The 19,522-nt window shown below is 35.7% G+C and overlaps 1 protein-coding gene across 1 annotated transcript; it reads right to left on the bottom strand.

Annotated features, from left to right (window-relative positions):
* Positions 1-1,787: 1,787 nt before the first annotated feature.
* On the bottom strand, positions 1,788-18,721 carry LOC110448863. The gene is made up of 12 exons (XM_021495338.1): positions 18,647-18,721; positions 14,579-16,050; positions 14,002-14,198; positions 13,218-13,700; positions 12,394-12,476; positions 10,671-10,910; positions 5,261-5,482; positions 4,981-5,056; positions 4,050-4,208; positions 3,540-3,713; positions 3,233-3,370; positions 1,788-2,700 (listed from the first exon to the last, which is right to left on the bottom strand). Exons 2-12 carry the CDS (start codon positions 15,901-15,903, stop codon positions 2,534-2,536), a joined length of 3,264 nt encoding a protein of 1,087 aa, XP_021351013.1. The 5' UTR covers positions 15,904-16,050; positions 18,647-18,721; the 3' UTR covers positions 1,788-2,533.
* Positions 18,722-19,522: the final 801 nt, after the last annotated feature.

The raw sequence follows: 19,522 nt of genomic DNA, 5'->3' as shown, positions 1-19,522 counted from the left end.
AACAATATCATGCCCATTTAACATCAAAGGATTACCACGAAAACAAAATTGCAAATTGTATGCACATGTATGTACTGGATAAAGGCATACATTTTATGCAGTGTACAGCTCTAAACTGATCGAAGAGTATTCAGTCAACATTATTTCAACAGTATGGCAAACGTCAATGTATATTGAATATAATTAATATACTTAAAATATATTTTACCAGGAAATTATTATATTTACCACTCTAAAGCACTGCCACTATGTACCCTCTAGGTTAAGATGGCATTTATATAGGCTGTAAATACCATGACTCACAGTTCAATGCTAAACAATGATGTATTGTCAATGAAAATAACAAATAGAACTCTAAGCATCAGGTTAGGTAAAAGCTGCTAGACTTTGCCCAGCGAATATGGACAAAATTAGAAATAGTTTCCCCAGGACAAAATTATTAAAGGTACTAGCCATATAAGTATAAATCTAATCAAATGCGTATTTATTGGAGAATGAATGAATTAAAAGATAAATAATAATCTTAAAATGGGAACTGCTAGATAATATCATACAAAACAATTCAATTTGAAGCCATAAAGTATGAGGAAATCGATGCATGTAACGCGTGCAATGAAATAATGTATAACAGGAGATAAAAATTAGCATTTCATTGAATGCAAAAATCTTGATAATTTATGGGAAAGTCATTACGTAAGTTTGAAAATAAATAGAGCTAAAGAAAATTTACACTATATAATGCTTTGTTATAAAACAAGGAAGAAAAACTTAGGGTAAAGAGTTAGTTAGTATATCTATTTGATTGGATGTAACATACATACATCGATCATTAAAGTTAACAACAACAACAAAATGGCATACGTCATGTCATCTTTTTTATTCAAACAAAATACAAATCATGTTGTAAACAGAACTGCAAAATTGATTATCAAACGTATGTAACTCACTAAACATTAAGAGTATCAACAAAACATTATTTGTGTGGGTGACTATATTATGATATGATTAATATGAAATTATTATGGCAAACCAGATGAAATCTATGTCGGCGGTGACTCGCTATGGCACTCAGACTCCATTTAAGTAAATATAGAAGTTAAAACACATTTACACTTGGCATGGTTTTTGTTTATATATGCAATAAAGAAACCAAGATAGTCTTTATCGGTTAGGGAAGGCCTGATCAATCAAATTAATCAAAGCGAACAAATACAGAAAAATATGAAATAAAAAAGGATACACTTAATTTATTTGAACAATTATGAAACAAGTTATATAGGTTTACAAATAGTCAAAACGTCACAAAAAAAAATAGAAAGTGTTAAGTGTTGGGTGTCGAGAAGTGCTGTTATTAAACTAAATTATCTACCTATTGAAGATAAAAATAGAAAAAATACACAACAATTTTTTTTTTGATGATGAAAATGTTCGGTGCCAAGCACCGATTATTGAAAATGATCATTTACACATGTATATTAAGATACATTCATCAATCATGTGCTATTTCACTGTTTATCACATTTTAACTTTTTTAAAGCCAATATACCAGATCCAATTGTTATATCTTTTCGTTATACAAAAAAAAGACAACGAAAATGATTCAGGTTAACAACAAAAACAGAAAGACAGAAAGAAGGAAAGGTATATATAATAAGGCTTAACGTTTCTTAGAATTCGCATTTCAATTTAACAATTTTTGTTAAACAAAATGGCCCTAATTTTTAGAATATGTCAAAATGAAAAATTGAATGTCGAACGATAAGTTTAGACACTACAGAATCGACAATATTTTAAAATTGTAATAGAGACAAAAATCTATCGCAACTTTGTAATGGAGGTATAGGTAACTAAAGTCATTACAAATTAACATATCAATATAGATATTAAGGCATATATGTGATTGAAATTAAGTTGTACAATTTTATACATATGTTTATGTATGTGTGTCACATTTACACAGAATAACAGTAGATATATGCTGCTGTATATTTGCAACACAAGAACATAAGTTATTTGTGTAATTTACATATAAATCACTTATAATCTTTGACCCCTTACAATGCCCCTTGTCAGGGTCCAAGGAGAATCCCATGTACATCTTGTAGTTTTTAACATAGTTTTTAAGATATTTTTAATGCTGAAAGAAATTTCATTGCCTTAAAATACTATTATGTGAAGAGAGAGAGAGAGAGTACACTTATCATTGGAACACTTTCACATATAACACGAAAGTGACGTTAGACCGAACAAATTACTGGAGCACTCCTAAATGAACAAATTACTGGACACTCATACAAAACAACACAATTGTGAAGTTAACCCTAACAACATAATTGAATACTCCAACAATGAAATGACCAAACATATAACTGAAACAACAAAATAGCAGAACAATTAAGGTAAAACGAACAATGAATGTGGTCCACATATATCACAAGAATCAGCAGGAATCCATTTCATTCTAGACAGGAAGATATCGTTGCCTTGTAGGTCAAATAACACTTCCCACAGCGAAGATTTACTACAATGGGAGTTAATTGTGTTTCATTGAGGAGGTTGTGATCACGTCTACATGGGTTTCTATTTCACGTCGTACTTGTTCGTAGGCCGATCTGCCTTTGGATTTCACGGACACGAGTATTCCTTTCTCCATATATTCTTCCATATATCTACATTTCCGATGGAAATGAAACTTGCACCCTGGAAAATGCAAAATAATAACATAAAGATACATGTAGTAGGATTTTATCTGTTTTTCATAATTTTCTGGTATAAAGGTGCATCAAAATAGAAGGAAACGCGCAATTTCTAACAAAATAGTTAAATACAAAGGTTATAAAAGGGGAAAACTATATGTCGGTCAGAATGTGATTTAACAAATGTATACAGTTATGTCCATTTTGCTTAGTATGCCTTCCTACATAGAATCATGTCTATTCTAGTATACATATAAATGGCATTCCTGTTTACCCTCGTAATTTTACCAATGATACTCATATATGCCAAATGTATGCCCACCATCCCAATGACTAGTAAATTCTCAGTATGGTTGGTAAACAATGAGATTTTCCTTGGCACTAATGTATTTCCAGCACCTTCCACGATATACGTTGATATAGCTACCTCCGATAAGATCATAAAATATACAAACAGTGTGCAACTTCAAGATGCTATAATTTCGAAGTGCACATATTCTCCTACAAAGCTTTCCCTCTCTCCTATTAACTCCTACCTTGAAACTCTGTAATGTTTTTGATGTCTACGTTCCTGCTCAACAGTATTGAATACATCGGTGACGATCCGCCTCTTTCAGTGTTTTTGAATATTACTTTTGAAATAAGCATGCTCATCTTGCAGATCTCGTCATGCCCTGAAAGAGTTCAAAACATGATTTGATTAAATATTACATTACTGCAAATAAAGCACACTGCTGGGTTTGTGAGTTTTTATTGTAGAGATAACACAGAAAATCTTTTATATTTTCAGGAAAATTGACAACAATATAGAAACAGATGTTTTAAATGAATAACGAGCCATACCACATGTCTGTACTTGAAACGCCACGGACTCGTACTTGTGTTTTTGCGCATGCTTCATGCAGTCCTTGAGAGTCTTGGAGAAGCCACCAATTTGGGTTTGGAACCGCGGGGTATCAACGACTAATTTGTATATATTGTCTGATTTGTCGAACTCGGCCTTCGGAAAAATTCTTCCTACAATTAATGGTGTGAGTATCAGATATTTCAATCACGGAATTCTTGTGTCTGCATATGCAAAAATAGTCATCCTATATAGTGTTTCCCCGCAAAACGAGAGTGTTCCAAAGTGAACATAACACAAAATTGATGACACTAGATCCAAATATGAATAAAAAAATATTGTAATGGAGATCTTTGAAAAAAAGTATGCGCGTCCACTCCACATAAAATTAGTGTATCATTGTCTAGTATAAAACTAATAATACAGCAATGCTACTTACATAATATATTGTATTTTCTTTATAGTATTTGAAGCACATTATCGTATCGCGCTAGAAAAATAATCCATACCTTGAGATAAGGGACTATCCGTCTCTTTCAGTGTGTAGATGACATCAGTGTCAAAATATACTCCAACAGGAAAGTCAGGAGCAACTCGAACTACTACACCAGTGTTGCAGTCAACTGTTTCCCAGAAATGGAACCTGGAGTCAAGTCCTGGATTCATTCCTGCAAAGAAAACATGACGTATCAACTGAACGGTCGGATGTTGAGAACCAAAATTATGTTATCACATTTATTTAGGGGCGGCATGTACAGTTTTAAATATTTACTTATCTAAGTTAAAGACACGATTTCGAGCACCAGATATTCATTTTCATTTAGCCACTGAGAAGGGGTAATATAGTAATCAGGATAAAAGCTATATCAATACTTAATTAAGGACGTATATCTCACAAATACATTGTACAATATTGGATTCTGTCTCTCTATGTTTAGCTATACTATATCGTTATACTTGAAAGCTATTCCGTCTTTGCGTATTGCAGAGTTATCTTCTCTTGGGAGCAGGTATTGATTGTTACGTCATTGGTCTGTGTGAGAAAATTACGTCGTTTTCTCAAAAATTGATGACTTTCTCTCACAAACAAGTGACGTAACAATCAATACCTGCTCCCAAGAGAAGATAACTCTGCAATACGCAAAGACGGCATAAGAAGATTGATGTCCAATTCACGAAATTAATGTGCGCGTAGACACAGCTGGTATATCACTTTGTGTATTATTTGAAGGATGTCGCGTTAAATTGGGAGTTTAAATGACATTCAGTGCGTACTCATATATGTACAAGATTCCTACAAATGAAAAGCAATTGGTTAAACATTTCTCCTTGTGTGGTATATTAAATCCAAAGACAAGTTTTCGGCAGTAAGGAGTGCGTTGAAGATTATCTTATGGAGCAAGATATTATCTCTAGTCTATTATGTATTTTCTCACTCACCTACATTTTTGTCGTAAAATCGAACACCCCGATGTAGTTGTCTAGCACCCTGAAACGCTACAACGTCGTGTAAAGCCTAGAACAACAGGAAACATAATTTTAAACAACAGCATGGTTTTGATTTTTTGAAATAACTATGTATTATAAATCATTGTGTATAATGCATTGAATATTTTGATCATTTTAATTAATCGATAAGGTAAATTTATTATTTGTCAAGTTCAAATTCCTACAAAAAAATAAGAAAATACATAGATATTTGTAATAGGATGGCACGTACCTCGTTATAAGCGTCATCCCCGTCGTTAACAACGAGTAGCACCCGTCTGATACAGGTAGTGGTATGACATCGTCCATACATCTCCACTGTATCATATAAAATGTTGGCCACATGCTTGACTGGATATTTAAGAAATCCTGTCCCTAACGCTGGAATTCCAAGGCTAACACAATGCTCTTTTTCGGCTTGAAGCAACGCTTGTGTGATGACGGATCGCATCACCTGTAATTAAGTAATACAAAGCAAACCACAATGAAACATGTTTTTTTTATATGCTAAAGTTTCTCTGCGTGTCCCATTTGTAGCATATTGGCTCCATATTACGCTGTTTGTCCTACTAGCGAGCAAAAGTCTACCTTTTGGTGTCCCGTTTGTAACAGATTGACTCTATATTATCCTGTTCGTCTTACTAGCACGCTAAAGTCTCCTTTTGGTGTCCAGTTTGTAGCAGATTGACTCTATATTATCCTGTTTGTCTTACTAGCACGCTAAAGTCTCCTTTCGGTGTCCAGTTTGTAGCAGATTGACTCTATATTATCCTGTTTGTCTTACTAGCACGCTAAAGTCTCCTTTTGGTGTCCAGTTTGTAGCAGATTGACTCTATATTATCCTGTTTGTCTTACTAGCACGCTAAAGTCTCCTTTCGGTGTCCAGTTTGTAGCAGATTGACTCTATATTATCCTGTTTGTCTTACTAGCACGCTAAAGTCTCCTTTTGGTGTCCAGTTTGTAGCAGATTGACTCTATATTATCCTGTTTGTCTTACTAGCACGCTAAAGTCTCCTTTCGGTGTCCAGTTTGTAGCAGATTGACTCTATATTATCCTGTTTGTCTTACTAGCACGCTAAAGTCTCCTTTTGGTGTCCAGTTTGTAGCAGATTGACTCTATATTATCCTGTTTGTCTTACTAGCACGCTAAAGTCTCCTTTCGGTGTCCAGTTTGTAGCAGATTGACTCTATATTATCCTGTTTGTCTTACTAGCACGCTAAAGTCTCCTTTTGGTGTCCAGTTTGTAGCAGATTGACTCTATATTATCCTGTTTGTCTTACTAGCACGCTAAAGTCTCCTTTCGGTGTCCAGTTTGTAGCAGATTGACTCTATATTATCCTGTTTGTCTTACTAGCACGCTAAAGTCTCCTTTTGGTGTCCAGTTTGTAGCAGATTGACTCTATATTATCCTGTTTGTCTTACTAGCACGCTAAAGTCTCCTTTCGGTGTCCAGTTTGTAGCAGATTGACTCTATATTATCCTGTTTGTCTTACTAGCACGCTAAAGTCTCCTTTTGGTGTCCAGTTTGTAGCAGATTGACTCTATATTATCCTGTTTGTCTTACTAGCACGCTAAAGTCTCCTTTCGGTGTCCAGTTTGTAGCAGATTGACTCTATATTATCCTGTTTGTCTTACTAGCACGCTAAAGTCTCCTTTTGGTGTCCAGTTTGTAGCAGATTGACTCTATATTATCCTGTTTGTCTTACTAGCACGCTAAAGTCTCCTTTCGGTGTCCAGTTTGTAGCAGATTGACTCTATATTATCCTGTTTGTCTTACTAGCACGCTAAAGTCTCCTTTTGGTGTCCAGTTTGTAGCAGATTGACTCTATATTATCCTGTTTGTCTTACTAGCACGCTAAAGTCTCCTTTCGGTGTCCAGTTTGTAGCAGATTGACTCTATATTATCCTGTTTGTCTTACTAGCACGCTAAAGTCTCCTTTTGGTGTCCAGTTTGTAGCAGATTGACTCTATATTATCCTGTTTGTCTTACTAGCACGCTAAAGTCTCCTTTCGGTGTCCAGTTTGTAGCAGATTGACTCTATATTATCCTGTTTGTCTTACTAGCACGCTAAAGTCTCCTTTTGGTGTCCAGTTTGTAGCAGATTGACTCTATATTATCCTGTTTGTCTTACTAGCACGCTAAAGTCTCCTTTCGGTGTCCAGTTTGTAGCAGATTGACTCTATATTATCCTGTTTGTCTTACTAGCACGCTAAAGTCTCCTTTTGGTGTCCAGTTTGTAGCAGATTGACTCTATATTATCCTGTTTGTCTTACTAGCACGCTAAAGTCTCCTTTCGGTGTCCAGTTTGTAGCAGATTGACTCTATATTATCCTGTTTGTCTTACTAGCACGCTAAAGTCTCCTTTTGGTGTCCAGTTTGTAGCAGATTGACTCTATATTATCCTGTTTGTCTTACTAGCACGCTAAAGTCTCCTTTCGGTGTCCAGTTTGTAGCAGATTGACTCTATATTATCCTGTTTGTCTTACTAGCACGCTAAAGTCTCCTTTTGGTGTCCAGTTTGTAGCAGATTGACTCTATATTATCCTGTTTGTCTTACTAGCACGCTAAAGTCTCCTTTCGGTGTCCAGTTTGTAGCAGATTGACTCTATATTATCCTGTTTGTCTTACTAGCACGCTAAAGTCTCCTTTTGGTGTCCAGTTTGTAGCAGATTGACTCTATATTATCCTGTTTGTCTTACTAGCACGCTAAAGTCTCCTTTCGGTGTCCAGTTTGTAGCAGATTGACTCTATATTATCCTGTTTGTCTTACTAGCACGCTAAAGTCTCCTTTTGGTGTCCAGTTTGTAGCAGATTGACTCTATATTATCCTGTTTGTCTTACTAGCACGCTAAAGTCTCCTTTCGGTGTCCAGTTTGTAGCAGATTGACTCTATATTATCCTGTTTGTCTTACTAGCACGCTAAAGTCTACCGTTAGGTGTCCCGTGTGTAGCAGATTGACTTTATATTATCCTGTTCGTCTTACTAGCACGCTAAAGTCTACTTTTGGTGTCCTGTTTGTAGCAGATTGACTCTATATTACCCTGTTTGTTTTACTAGCAGACTAAAGTCTCATGTTGGTGTCCCGTTTGTAGCAGATTGACTTTATATTATCCTATTTGTCTTACTAGCACGCTAAAGTCTCCTTTTGGTGTCCAGATTGTAGCAGATTGACTCTATATCATCCTGTTTGTAAGTCTACCGTTAGGTGTCCCGTGTGTAGCAGATTGACTCTATATTATCCTGTTTGTCTTACATTGGACACTAAAGTCTACCTTTTGGTATCATGTTTGTAGCAGATTGACTCTATATCATCCTGTTTGTCTTACTAGCATGCTTAAGTATCCTTTTGGTGTCCAGTTTGTAGCAGATTGACTCTATATTATCCTGTTTGTCTTACATTGGACACTAAAGGCTACCTTTTGGTATCATGTTTGTAGCTGATCGACTCTATATTATCCTGTTTGTCTTACATTGGACACTAAAGTCTACCGTTAGGTGTCCCGTGTGTAGCAGATTGACTCTATATTATCCTGTTTGTCTTACATTGGACACTAAAGGCTACCTTTTGGTATCATGTTTGAAGCAGATCGACTCTAAATTATCCTGTTTGTCTTACATTGGACACTAAAGTCTACCGTTAGGTATCCCGTGTGTAGCAGATTGACTCTATATTATCCTGTTTGTCTTACATTGGACACTAAAGTCTACTTTTTAGTATCCTGTTTGTAGCAGATTGCCTCTTTATTATGCTGTTTGTCTTACTAGCATGCTTAAGTATCCTTTTGGTGTCCAGTTTGTAAGAGATTGACCCTTTATGATGATGTTTGTCTTATTAGCCCACTAAGTCTCCTTTTGCTGTCCCGTGTAGCATATTGACTCTCTATCATATTAAGTGTCTTACCTTTACGCTGAGGTCGACCTTTAACGCTATATCATATTATGTGTCTTACCTTTACGTTGAAGTCTCCCTTTGACTTTATATCATATTATGTGTCCTACCTTTACGCTGAAGTCTCCCTTTGACTTTATATCATATTATGTGTCCTACCTTTACGCTGAAGTCTCCCTTTGACTATATATCATATTATGTGTCTTACCTTTACGTTGAAGTCTCCCTTTGACTTTATATCATATTATGTGTCCTACCTTTACGCTGAAGTCTCCCTTTGACTATATATCATATTATGTGTCTTACCTTTACGCCGAAGTCTCCCTTTAACTCTATATCATATTATATCCTGTTTGTCTTACATTGGACACTAAAGTCTACCTTTTGGTATCATGTTTGTAGCAGATTGACTCTATATCATCCTGTTTGTCTTACTAGCATGCTTAAGTATCCTTTTGGTGTCCAGTTTGTAAGAGATTGACCCTTTATGATGATGTTTGTCTTATTAGCCCACTAAGTCTCCTTTTGCTGTCCCGTGTAGCATATTGACTCTCTATCATATTAAGTGTCTTACCTTTACGCTGAGGTCGACCTTTAGCGCTATATCATATTATGTGTCTTACCTTTACGTTGAAGTCTCCCTTTGACTTTATATCATATTATGTGTCCTACCTTTACGCTGAAGTCTCCCTTTGACTATATATCATATTATGTGTCTTACCTTTACGTTGAAGTCTCCCTTTGACTTTATATCATATTATGTGTCCTACCTTTACGCTGAAGTCTCCCTTTGACTTTATATCATATTATGTGTCCTACCTTTACGCTGAAGGCTCCCTTTGACTCTATATCATATTATGTGTCCTGCCTTTACGCTGAAGTCTCCCTTTGACTCTATCTCATATTATGTGTCTCATCTTTACGCTGAAGTCTCCCTTTACCTCTATATCATATTATGTGTCTCATCTTTTCGCTGAAGTCTCCCTTTGACTCTATATCATATTATTTGTCTTACCTTTACGCTGAAGTCTCCCTTTGACTTTATATCATATTATGTGTCCTACCTTTACGCTGAAGTCTCCCTTTGACTTTATATCATATTATGTGTCCTACCTTTACGCTGAAGTCTCCTTTTACCTCTATATCATATTATGTGTCTCATCTTTACGATGAAGTCTTCCTTTGACTCTATATCATATCATATGTCTTACCTTTACGCTGAAGTCTACCTTTGACTCTATATTATATTATTTGTCTTACCTTTACGCTGAAGTCTCCCTTTGACTATATATCATATTATGTGTCTTACCTTTACGTTGAAGTCTCCCTTTGACTTTATATCATATTATGTGTCCTACCTTTACGCTGAAGTCTCCCTTTGACTCTATCTCATATTATGTGTCTCATCTTTACGCTGAAGTCTCCCTTTACCTCTATATCATATTATGTGTCTCATCTTTACGCTGAAGTCTCCCTTTGACTCTATATCATATCATATGTCTTACCTTTACGCTGAAGTCTACCTTTGACTCTATATTATATTATGTGTCTTACCTTTACGCTGAAGTCTTCCTTTAACTCTATATCATATTATGTTTCTCATCTTTACGCTGAAGTCTCCCTTTGACTCTATCTCATATTATGTGTCTCATCTTTACGCTGAAGTCTTCCTTTGACTCTATATCATATCATATGTCTTACCTTTACGCTGAAGTCTACCTTTGACTCTATATTATATTATGTGTCTTACCTTTACGCTGAAGTCTCCCGTTGTGTCCCATCTACTGTACAGCAGTCCGTGACAGATCTTTTTACAAGGAAGATTCCTAGCACCTGTTGAGATCGTTTCACCAAACCGCAGACCTTTGGAAGCCTGTTCATCAAATTCTTCTTTGATTTGATATCCACCTTGTTCTACGATGGTTTGGCTGATAGAACCACGCAATGAATCTCCTTTGCAACCCACACTGTTCACAAGCATGTCGACGTTCTATTAAGACATGGAAAAGCTATCATTATGATACTACGTCAGTTCCACAATGATAGGACTACACTGTCGTAAGGATATCGTCTCTCTGTCTTATTGAATGCTCTATATGCCACTGTCGGAACGATAAACAATTACTTGTATTAAAAATTCCGTCGGTGCAGAAAGCCAAAGTATATATACCATCTGTACTCTGGTGCCATTTCGTCTAGCTAGGTCTATTTGAGGGTACACGTGTCAAAATGAAAACAAATCCATGTCAAATACAGCAAGTGGGAACACGTCTAAGATCGTTACAGATATATACATTTTTTAACCACAAGAGAAATGTTTTTATTTATTTGGATATTTTTTAATATATTATTTCATTGTGTAAATCGTCCTTAAGTACATTCTAGCTACAAGGTTACGACCAACCACGGAGACTGAGAATTCACCTTTAGGGTCAACCAAATAGTGAGGTATAATATTAACATAAACTACAAAGTAAAGATGCGTTATGCAGCAAGCCAAACACATCAAATATCTACTGCAACATATCGTAACGTCTTCTTGTCATTGGTACAAATATTCAGAAGAATGAAAATCCAAACCGGGAGGGACCGATACATATGAGTAATTAAAGCAAAATGGGAAGGATGCATACAAAACACTCAATAACTATACGCCGGAATACACCACATAACTTAGTGTGATTAGGTGATTAATTGATTACAGTTTACTCCTACAAAGGTACATACACATTTGATTTTCTTTTGAGCGAAGTCACTGGCGGATGACGACGCTCGGGATATGTCTTTTCAAACGGTTTACCTGTATTTCGAGGTTTAACTCTTAAATGATGACACTCGAAACACTTTGCACGACACATAATATTCGGGTGCACAGCGAAATTTAACCCCCGCGAATATGAACTGAATATGAAACCGCGAAATATTGACCCCGCGAATTTAAAGCGCTATAAAATAAAAACTTAATATTACAAAAATCATGTAAATCAAATACGTTATTAACACTTGTCTTAATCACTCTTTTAGCCAGGATGTTATCACGCAGGGGGTCTTACAATGGGAGGAAACCAGAGCACCAGCAGAAAACCCACGGAATCTGCCAGGTGACCCCATGCCTTTTCACATGCGATCGGGTAATCGAACCCTGGCCGTCTTGGTGAAAGCCCAGTGCGTTATTCACTGCGCTAACCGACCACCCTTTGTCACAACAATAAGAATACATTACTTCATCATAGTCTTAACGAAAACAAATTCTAAGTCCTACTAATAAAGCATCATTGTAAACGCCAAGTTACAAACTATTTAACGCCGGGCTATGTAAGGCCCGTATTTTGACTCCATCGGTCCAAAAACCGGCTGATTAGTTCAACCTATAGAAAGTTGTTTGTCTAAACATGCCATAATGAAAGACTGCCTTATATTGCGATTTATCGGAGCAAATGTATTCAAACATATTTTTATAAAAATGTAAATACCTTAACGAGATCGGGATGTGTCAGATTCCCTTGAAAAATCTCGATTTGTATCGGAGATATTGCTTTCTTTGCTTCAACTGCATCTGGAAAATGCATATGTTGTTTTAATATCATTATCATATTAAACTGTTTTGTAATTACACTATAACACAAACAGGCCATTGTGTGTCTTTCTACCAGCGATTCGGCACTGACTTAATGTGAAGATTAACACATCATACGAAGACAAAAACAGCACAACCTCTGGCTTATTGTATTGCACTGTATATATATTACTAACGTTATTTATAGAATGTGGATATATCTTACAGTGCATTGTTTTATATTTAACTACCGTAGTATACAGAAAGTCAATAGGCTAGAGAAGGAGTACGTAGTAGAAAGGCTATAGAGAAGCATACAATATTCTACACAGCAAGTAAACACAAGTCACCTTCAGTACATCGGGAATGACTTTTTCGATTAGTAACATCAAATTAGAAAAAGTCGAAATAAAAACAATATTAGAAATAGCATAACATCCACACATAAAGCTAAATCGAAAGTAAAAAATTAACATGAAATGCTATAACACAAACTAGCGAGACCCAAAACAAAAGGGAAGACAACATGAACCTTTATAAACAAGAAGAGGAAAAACCAGGTTGTCCGGTACGGAAAGTGTTTCCGGTACCTCAAAAGGCTCCAATTATTATGTCATCAATATTGTATCCAACCCAAATAAGTTTCATGTCAGATAACTGCATCATACTTTTCCCGTAATAAACACTACTGTTGTAAATAGGGAGAACAGTGATTTTACATATTAATCAATAAGCACGTACCATCTAGCTGACAGTTGCAGAGATCCAGCACGTGTTGAGATCTTGGTTTAGGTAACAGCACATCTTCATATCCCGACAATGCTTCAAAAAGACTGGTCACACCCTCTTCAGAAGTTACAACCAACCTTACTTCTTTTACAAATTTGAGTTTCTTGTCTGGAAATTGTTTTAAAGATTTGGCGACTGCTTCAACTAAAGTGTGCATAGAAAACGTGGTTGTGTAGTCGATGGCTAAAGCTACAGATCTACATACATGCTGGTCCGATTTAACCAAGAGATGAGACACTGCCCTTTGTATCATGGTATCGATATCACTGTCGGTAGTTTGTTCATTTGGAAGGACAGCGAACATGATACGCCTGTTTTTAAGGTTACGACAAACGCTGTCTGTGAAGTGAGGATGATCTCCATCAATCAATGTCGCCCTCTTTTGCAGGACTTTCCAAAGTTCTTTGAACATTTCTTGTATGAGGTCATCGCCAACTTAACCAAAATAAATGAAACTATATCAAATGATATTTATATATACGTTCGTCATTTGATGGAATGATTCGGAAAAACCACATCAATAAACGATAAATTGAAACGGATCTGAATATGTACTGCAGCATTAAAATATATAGCATATACCTGACAATATTTGTTCAGCAATCTAGATAATCAAATTGTTGACGACTTTCTAAACATCATGACAATGCGAATAAATATGGTTGGCACATGTTACATTATCAGCTCTGCGACAAACAGATATGATTCCTTAACGAAGAAAACCTGTCATACTCACTTTTCTCAAAAACAGTCTCGCCTACACCAACAGCATTGTGCATGTCGTCAACCGGACACAAGATGACGTCGGCGTCGCTGTCTAATAGGACTCCCTGCTGGATCAGGATCCGCCGATTATTCATCATAAGAAAGCAATGTCTGTCTGTCAAAGTTGGCCGACATTTTGCTAAAAATCCGTCTTTGACTGTAACATTGCTGTTTATAAATTAATATATTTATGAATTAATACGGTACAATGTCAATGAAAAGAAAAGGAGAGATTTTATTGCCAGGCCATAGCTAGTATCCGCACTTATTTTATTGACTATGCATATATATTTGTGCTCTCATGAATTTCTATCTCAGAATTATATCATTTTGGAAATATGATAACAAATACGAAATAATCTGAATTATAATACATGGAATTATGTTTCAAGAGGCTACCGAATGGAAGTTTATGAATATATAATGAACTAAAATAAATAGTGGTCTTTTGAGAGAGAGGATCGCTTAATAGAGATGGGCTCTTGAGCAGATTTGACTGTAATAATATTATAAACAATGTATTCGATATAAATAGATAGTTACTCTACCTGCAGAAGCGTTGTCCGAGACCAACGAAGAACTCTCTGTCGATCGTTTCAGGAGGACGACATAAAAATTCGGCTCTGTGTGGTTCTGAACATGCACGCAAAGCGTCTCTTATTTTCGTTTTGATCTCAGGCATAACCGAATCCAAAAAGACAAAGTTAAATTGATATTGTATCTCGTCTGTTCCGTTCTCACTGGTTTTTAAGTGCTGATAGATGAACATGTTTTTGTATTCTTGTTCAATACCACCCTCAATGACTTCTTTCGTGACGTCTGATTGTACCTGAGTGCTCACTGTAATACTCCATTTACATAGACACTGGGAGATCAGTGAGGCCGCATCCAAGGAAATCGTCTCCTTCCTGGAAAACACATCGATGGACGTACCGTCTTTGCCACATGCCCAAAAGCACACCAGCTTCAATCCGTTCATCCTTTTATTGATGTATCGTATCACAGATGGGTTGGAGAGCAGTTGTATTTCTAGCTTTTTCATTGGTTGTGAAACCTTTTGAATGCATTTAGTAAGAAATGTCTGAATGAAGTCGTCGTGTTCCAAGTGTTCACGGTGCCCTTTTAACACGAGAGTCGAGTCTGTAACGTCATTGAGACAAACATCTAATTGTACATATTCCTCTCGGAGAAACAACGCAAATTGTTTTTTGAATGTCTTCAGCAATCCCAGAGTGCGGTTATTTAGATTGATTGTTTTCTCTGCTAAATCATCAGCAGATCCTTGCACTAAATCGCGGTTTCCTTTCGTAGATCCCTTATCAACGTCTGTTAGATCAGGATAATTTACTCTAGCGGTAATTGGGGTACAGTAACCAACAGAATCAGTTAAAATTGACTCTGTATTGTTGTTTCCACTTTTAACGTCATCGTTTCCAGCGTTTGGAAAATTGTGTTCTTCCTCCGTATCGAAGTCGGTTATCCCTCGTTCCATTGTTTGTGCTCCCTCGTATGTTTGCTGTGGTGACACTAGCTCGTCTGACATACTTTCCCGCTCCACCATTGATTCTGATCGGTGCAATGGTACTGTTGAGACAAGCTCGTCCGACTTCTCCGGTGATTCTGGCTGGTTGCTTTGTTCCTCAATATTTTTATCTTCGGAATCTTCCTCTTTCGTTTTTAGCGTGGTCGATGATATTGTTTTGTTCTGATCTAGTAGGGTTGAACTGACGAACGACCTGTAAACATATTTGTCGTTTACATAATCGCCATCAGTGTGTTCTTGATTTCCCACTCTGCTGCCCGACTCGTGGTCTAACAGGGTGTTGTCCTCCACTAATGATAAATATTGAGGTAGACAAATATCCTGATCCATCCTTTGCTTAGTTGGCCGCTCCTTCGTCTAAAGGAAAGTTTTCTTAGTCCCGATGCATACCATGACAATGACATTCATCCTAGTTCATGAGCCAACTAGGGTTACTGCAGGCTCATCCACTAGTATTGATGTCATTATGTCAGATAACTGTAACATAGTCAAAAATGTTGAAGTAAATGCACCCATGTGTAGTGATCACTGTCCAACTGGAGCAGAAATAACATATAAAACTCTGAAACAAAAATATTATGAAAAAAACTGTATTGTATTATAAGAATGCAGATTTTGTGAAAGCAAATGAATATCTATCATCTATTGACTGGGAGGACAATTTATCACAGTTACATGCAGAAAATATGAATGAATATATCACACAAGGTTTTTAGCGTGGTCGATGATATTGTTTTGTTCTGATCTAATAGGGTTGAACTGACGAATGACCTGTAAACATATTTGTCGTTTACATAATCGCCATCAGTGTGTTCTTGATTTCCCACTCTGCTGCCCGACTCGTGGTCTAACAGGGGGTTGTCCTCCACTAATGATAAATATTGAGGTAGATAAATATCCTGATCCATCCTTTGCTTAGTTGGCCGCTCCTTCGCCTAAAGGAACGTTTTCTTAGTCCCGATACATACAACGACAATGACATTCATCCTAGTTCATGAAATCATCGTTTTTGCCATCCTTTAACTGAGTATTTTCTTCAGCTACAGTCACGTGACAGGGAAAGAAGATTATACATTAATCCTTACAACTGTCTTCCTCATTTCAATTATATTGGCTGATATATAATCAATGATATTTACATGTGAAATAGGGTTTATCATACAGGTCATTATGCAGCATAAGGTACAACGTTTTTTGCCAAGATATCGTTTATATTTATGAAACATTAAGAGAACGAACTATTAGTACTATACAATTATGGACTTTTTACTAGGTGAATACAATGTGATACATGTATATATTGAGTAGACCAAAGCAATATTCTTTTTCAATATCAGGGCAATTGCTTTATTATACAACGTGGATTTAAATTACAAATAAACGTTAGGTCATATCCATTTGCTATTTTTAGAATTTGATAATTACCGTATTATGGCAAAATCCAGTGATTATAGCATATTAAATCATACACTGATAAAGCTAGTTCAACCAATCAGAAGCAGTTTATTTATAAGTTAGATAATAGTTATAGATTTTCGATCGTTATCTAACAGACATTGGGCCAGGAGACCCTTATTATCAGTGACCTATTGTTAATTACATGTATTGCTATCTGAGGTCCTAGTTAGGGTGAGAGTTGACAGTTAACAGCGATGAAATCTACCACTATCTCAGGGATGTACAATATTCAAATGACAACATAACTCTACACGCTGACGTGTGTGAAACATGAAATGTTTACCAACTTTCTGCATGTTTATCCAATGCTTCGACAATAAAAATATTTAAGGTTATAGAAGAAAGTAATACCCCACAATGATGTAGCTGATGTCTAGTGGTGTAATGTTTGGTATGATTACTACATATAAAGTACATGTAGCTGTCTTTAGTAATGTATGATACGTATAATGAAGCACATAATGTAGCGTTTAGTAGTACTGAATAATGTATAACATATCGTGTAGCTATTTTTTACCACAGGGACCTGCAAATTTCTTACAACTATATTTCGACCTAAAAAGGTGTTTACAGAATAATTTTACATGTTTAAGGAGTTTAGGTCGACTTTCGGTAAAAATGACACCCCAATGATTAGATTATACCGAAATTCGATCTAAACCCCTTAGACATGATAATAAAATCTAAACACCTTAGTTTAGGTCTAAATATAGTTGTAACAAATTCTCAGGTCCCTGTGATTATATACAAAGAAAATCTAACTAACGTTTTAACAGTATCATTGTACAGTACATGTATTAGATACGAAGTAGCTTATGTTTCAGTATTAATATACAATTCATGTAGAGTATTATACATGAACATGATAAATAATGTATCTCATATTTTAGAAATAATGTTGTACGGTGTATTATCTTTTTATACAATGCAGCTAATGTTGTATGGAACATGTATTATACATGATGTATCTCATATTTTAGAAATAATGTTATATTTAGTAATACATCTCCAGCACACACGCAGGCATACACACATAGGGAGATATTAGCCAGGTGGCATAGGACTATAAGTTAGCGCCTGATAAGGCAGCTCCTGCGAATTCCTCAAATTGTATTGATTACTGATTATTGAGTGGACGTAACCGTAATTGATGACCAGACAGATCCATCTAGACACTGACTGAGAGGAGATATCCTGCTGACCCTGCTTAATGGGCAAGAACAGACGAGATCGAGTACATGTACAGTTGGAGAGGAGAAACATTTAGGTTAGCTAGATAGGGCGCTATATTAAATGCTGTATATCATAACATTGTTGTATGGTACATATAACAAGTAATGTACACATAAGTCAAAATTCAATAGTAATCATGCCTGGTACACGTGAGGTGTACAATTAAGTTCGTGTTTTAAGAATAACGTCAGTAATTAATTGACAATAAATAGATGATACTTATATGATTGATTATTTAAGCATTATTTTTCTTTGGTCTAAAATATTGACATGACTGAAACAAACACACAAGCATGTACCATGACTGCATTCTTTAAACAGTTTAATCCTTTTGAAAAGCTATTCATGGAGTATAGGAGAATGAAATTGAAACCATATTTACCTGTTTTTGTGCTTGTTCTGCGCGCAGAATATAACAGTATATGGTCCTTTACGATAGCAAGGCTAGTTATAAATCATATCAACGTTTGAAACCAGGATGTTACTGTATCATTGTCAACTAATTCCTTCTATAAATAGATTAAAGATAGCCGTATTGTTTATTGAGCAAAAGATAAACATGTATTGTTGTTTAATAAATAATAACGGGCAAAGAATATATCATTTATCTAACAGGTAAAAATTTAACAAAAAATATAGGTGTTTGATTTTATTTGAATGTCCAGTCAGAAAATAATGTTTTGTTATTTTGTGGTATTTGTCTTTTTAAAATAATGAATTAGTATCATTGATTGTAAACATGGTCATTTACTCTCCTCACGGTGTAGAAATAACGGGTTACTATCATTAATTACTAAGTAGAAATAACGGGTTACTATAACTACTGTGTAGATATAACGGGTTACTATAATTACTGTGTAGAAATAACGGGTTTCTATAACTACTGTGTAGATATAACGGGTTACTATAATTACTGTGTAGAAATAACGGGTTACTATAACTACTTTGTAGAAATAACGGGTTACTATAACTACTGTGTAGAAATAACGGGTTACTATAACTACTTTGTAGAAATAACGGGTTACTATAACTACTGTGTAGAAATAACGGGTTACTATAATTACTGTATAGAAATAACGGGTTACTATAATAACTGTGTAGAAATAACGGGTAACTATAACTACTGTGTAGAAATAACGGGTTACTATAACTACTGTGTAGAAATAACGGGTTACTATAACTACTGTGTAGAAATAACGGGTTACTATAACTACTGTGTAGAAATAACGGGTTACTATAACTACTGTGTAGAAATAAC

This window comes from Mizuhopecten yessoensis, unplaced genomic scaffold (genome assembly GCF_002113885.1).
Source record: "Mizuhopecten yessoensis strain PY_sf001 unplaced genomic scaffold, ASM211388v2 scaffold4359, whole genome shotgun sequence".
Classification (NCBI taxonomy): Eukaryota; Metazoa; Mollusca; class Bivalvia; order Pectinida; family Pectinidae; genus Mizuhopecten; species Mizuhopecten yessoensis.
Note: the sequence above shows the minus strand (reverse complement) of the source record. Positions and strands in the feature narration are given on the sequence as shown.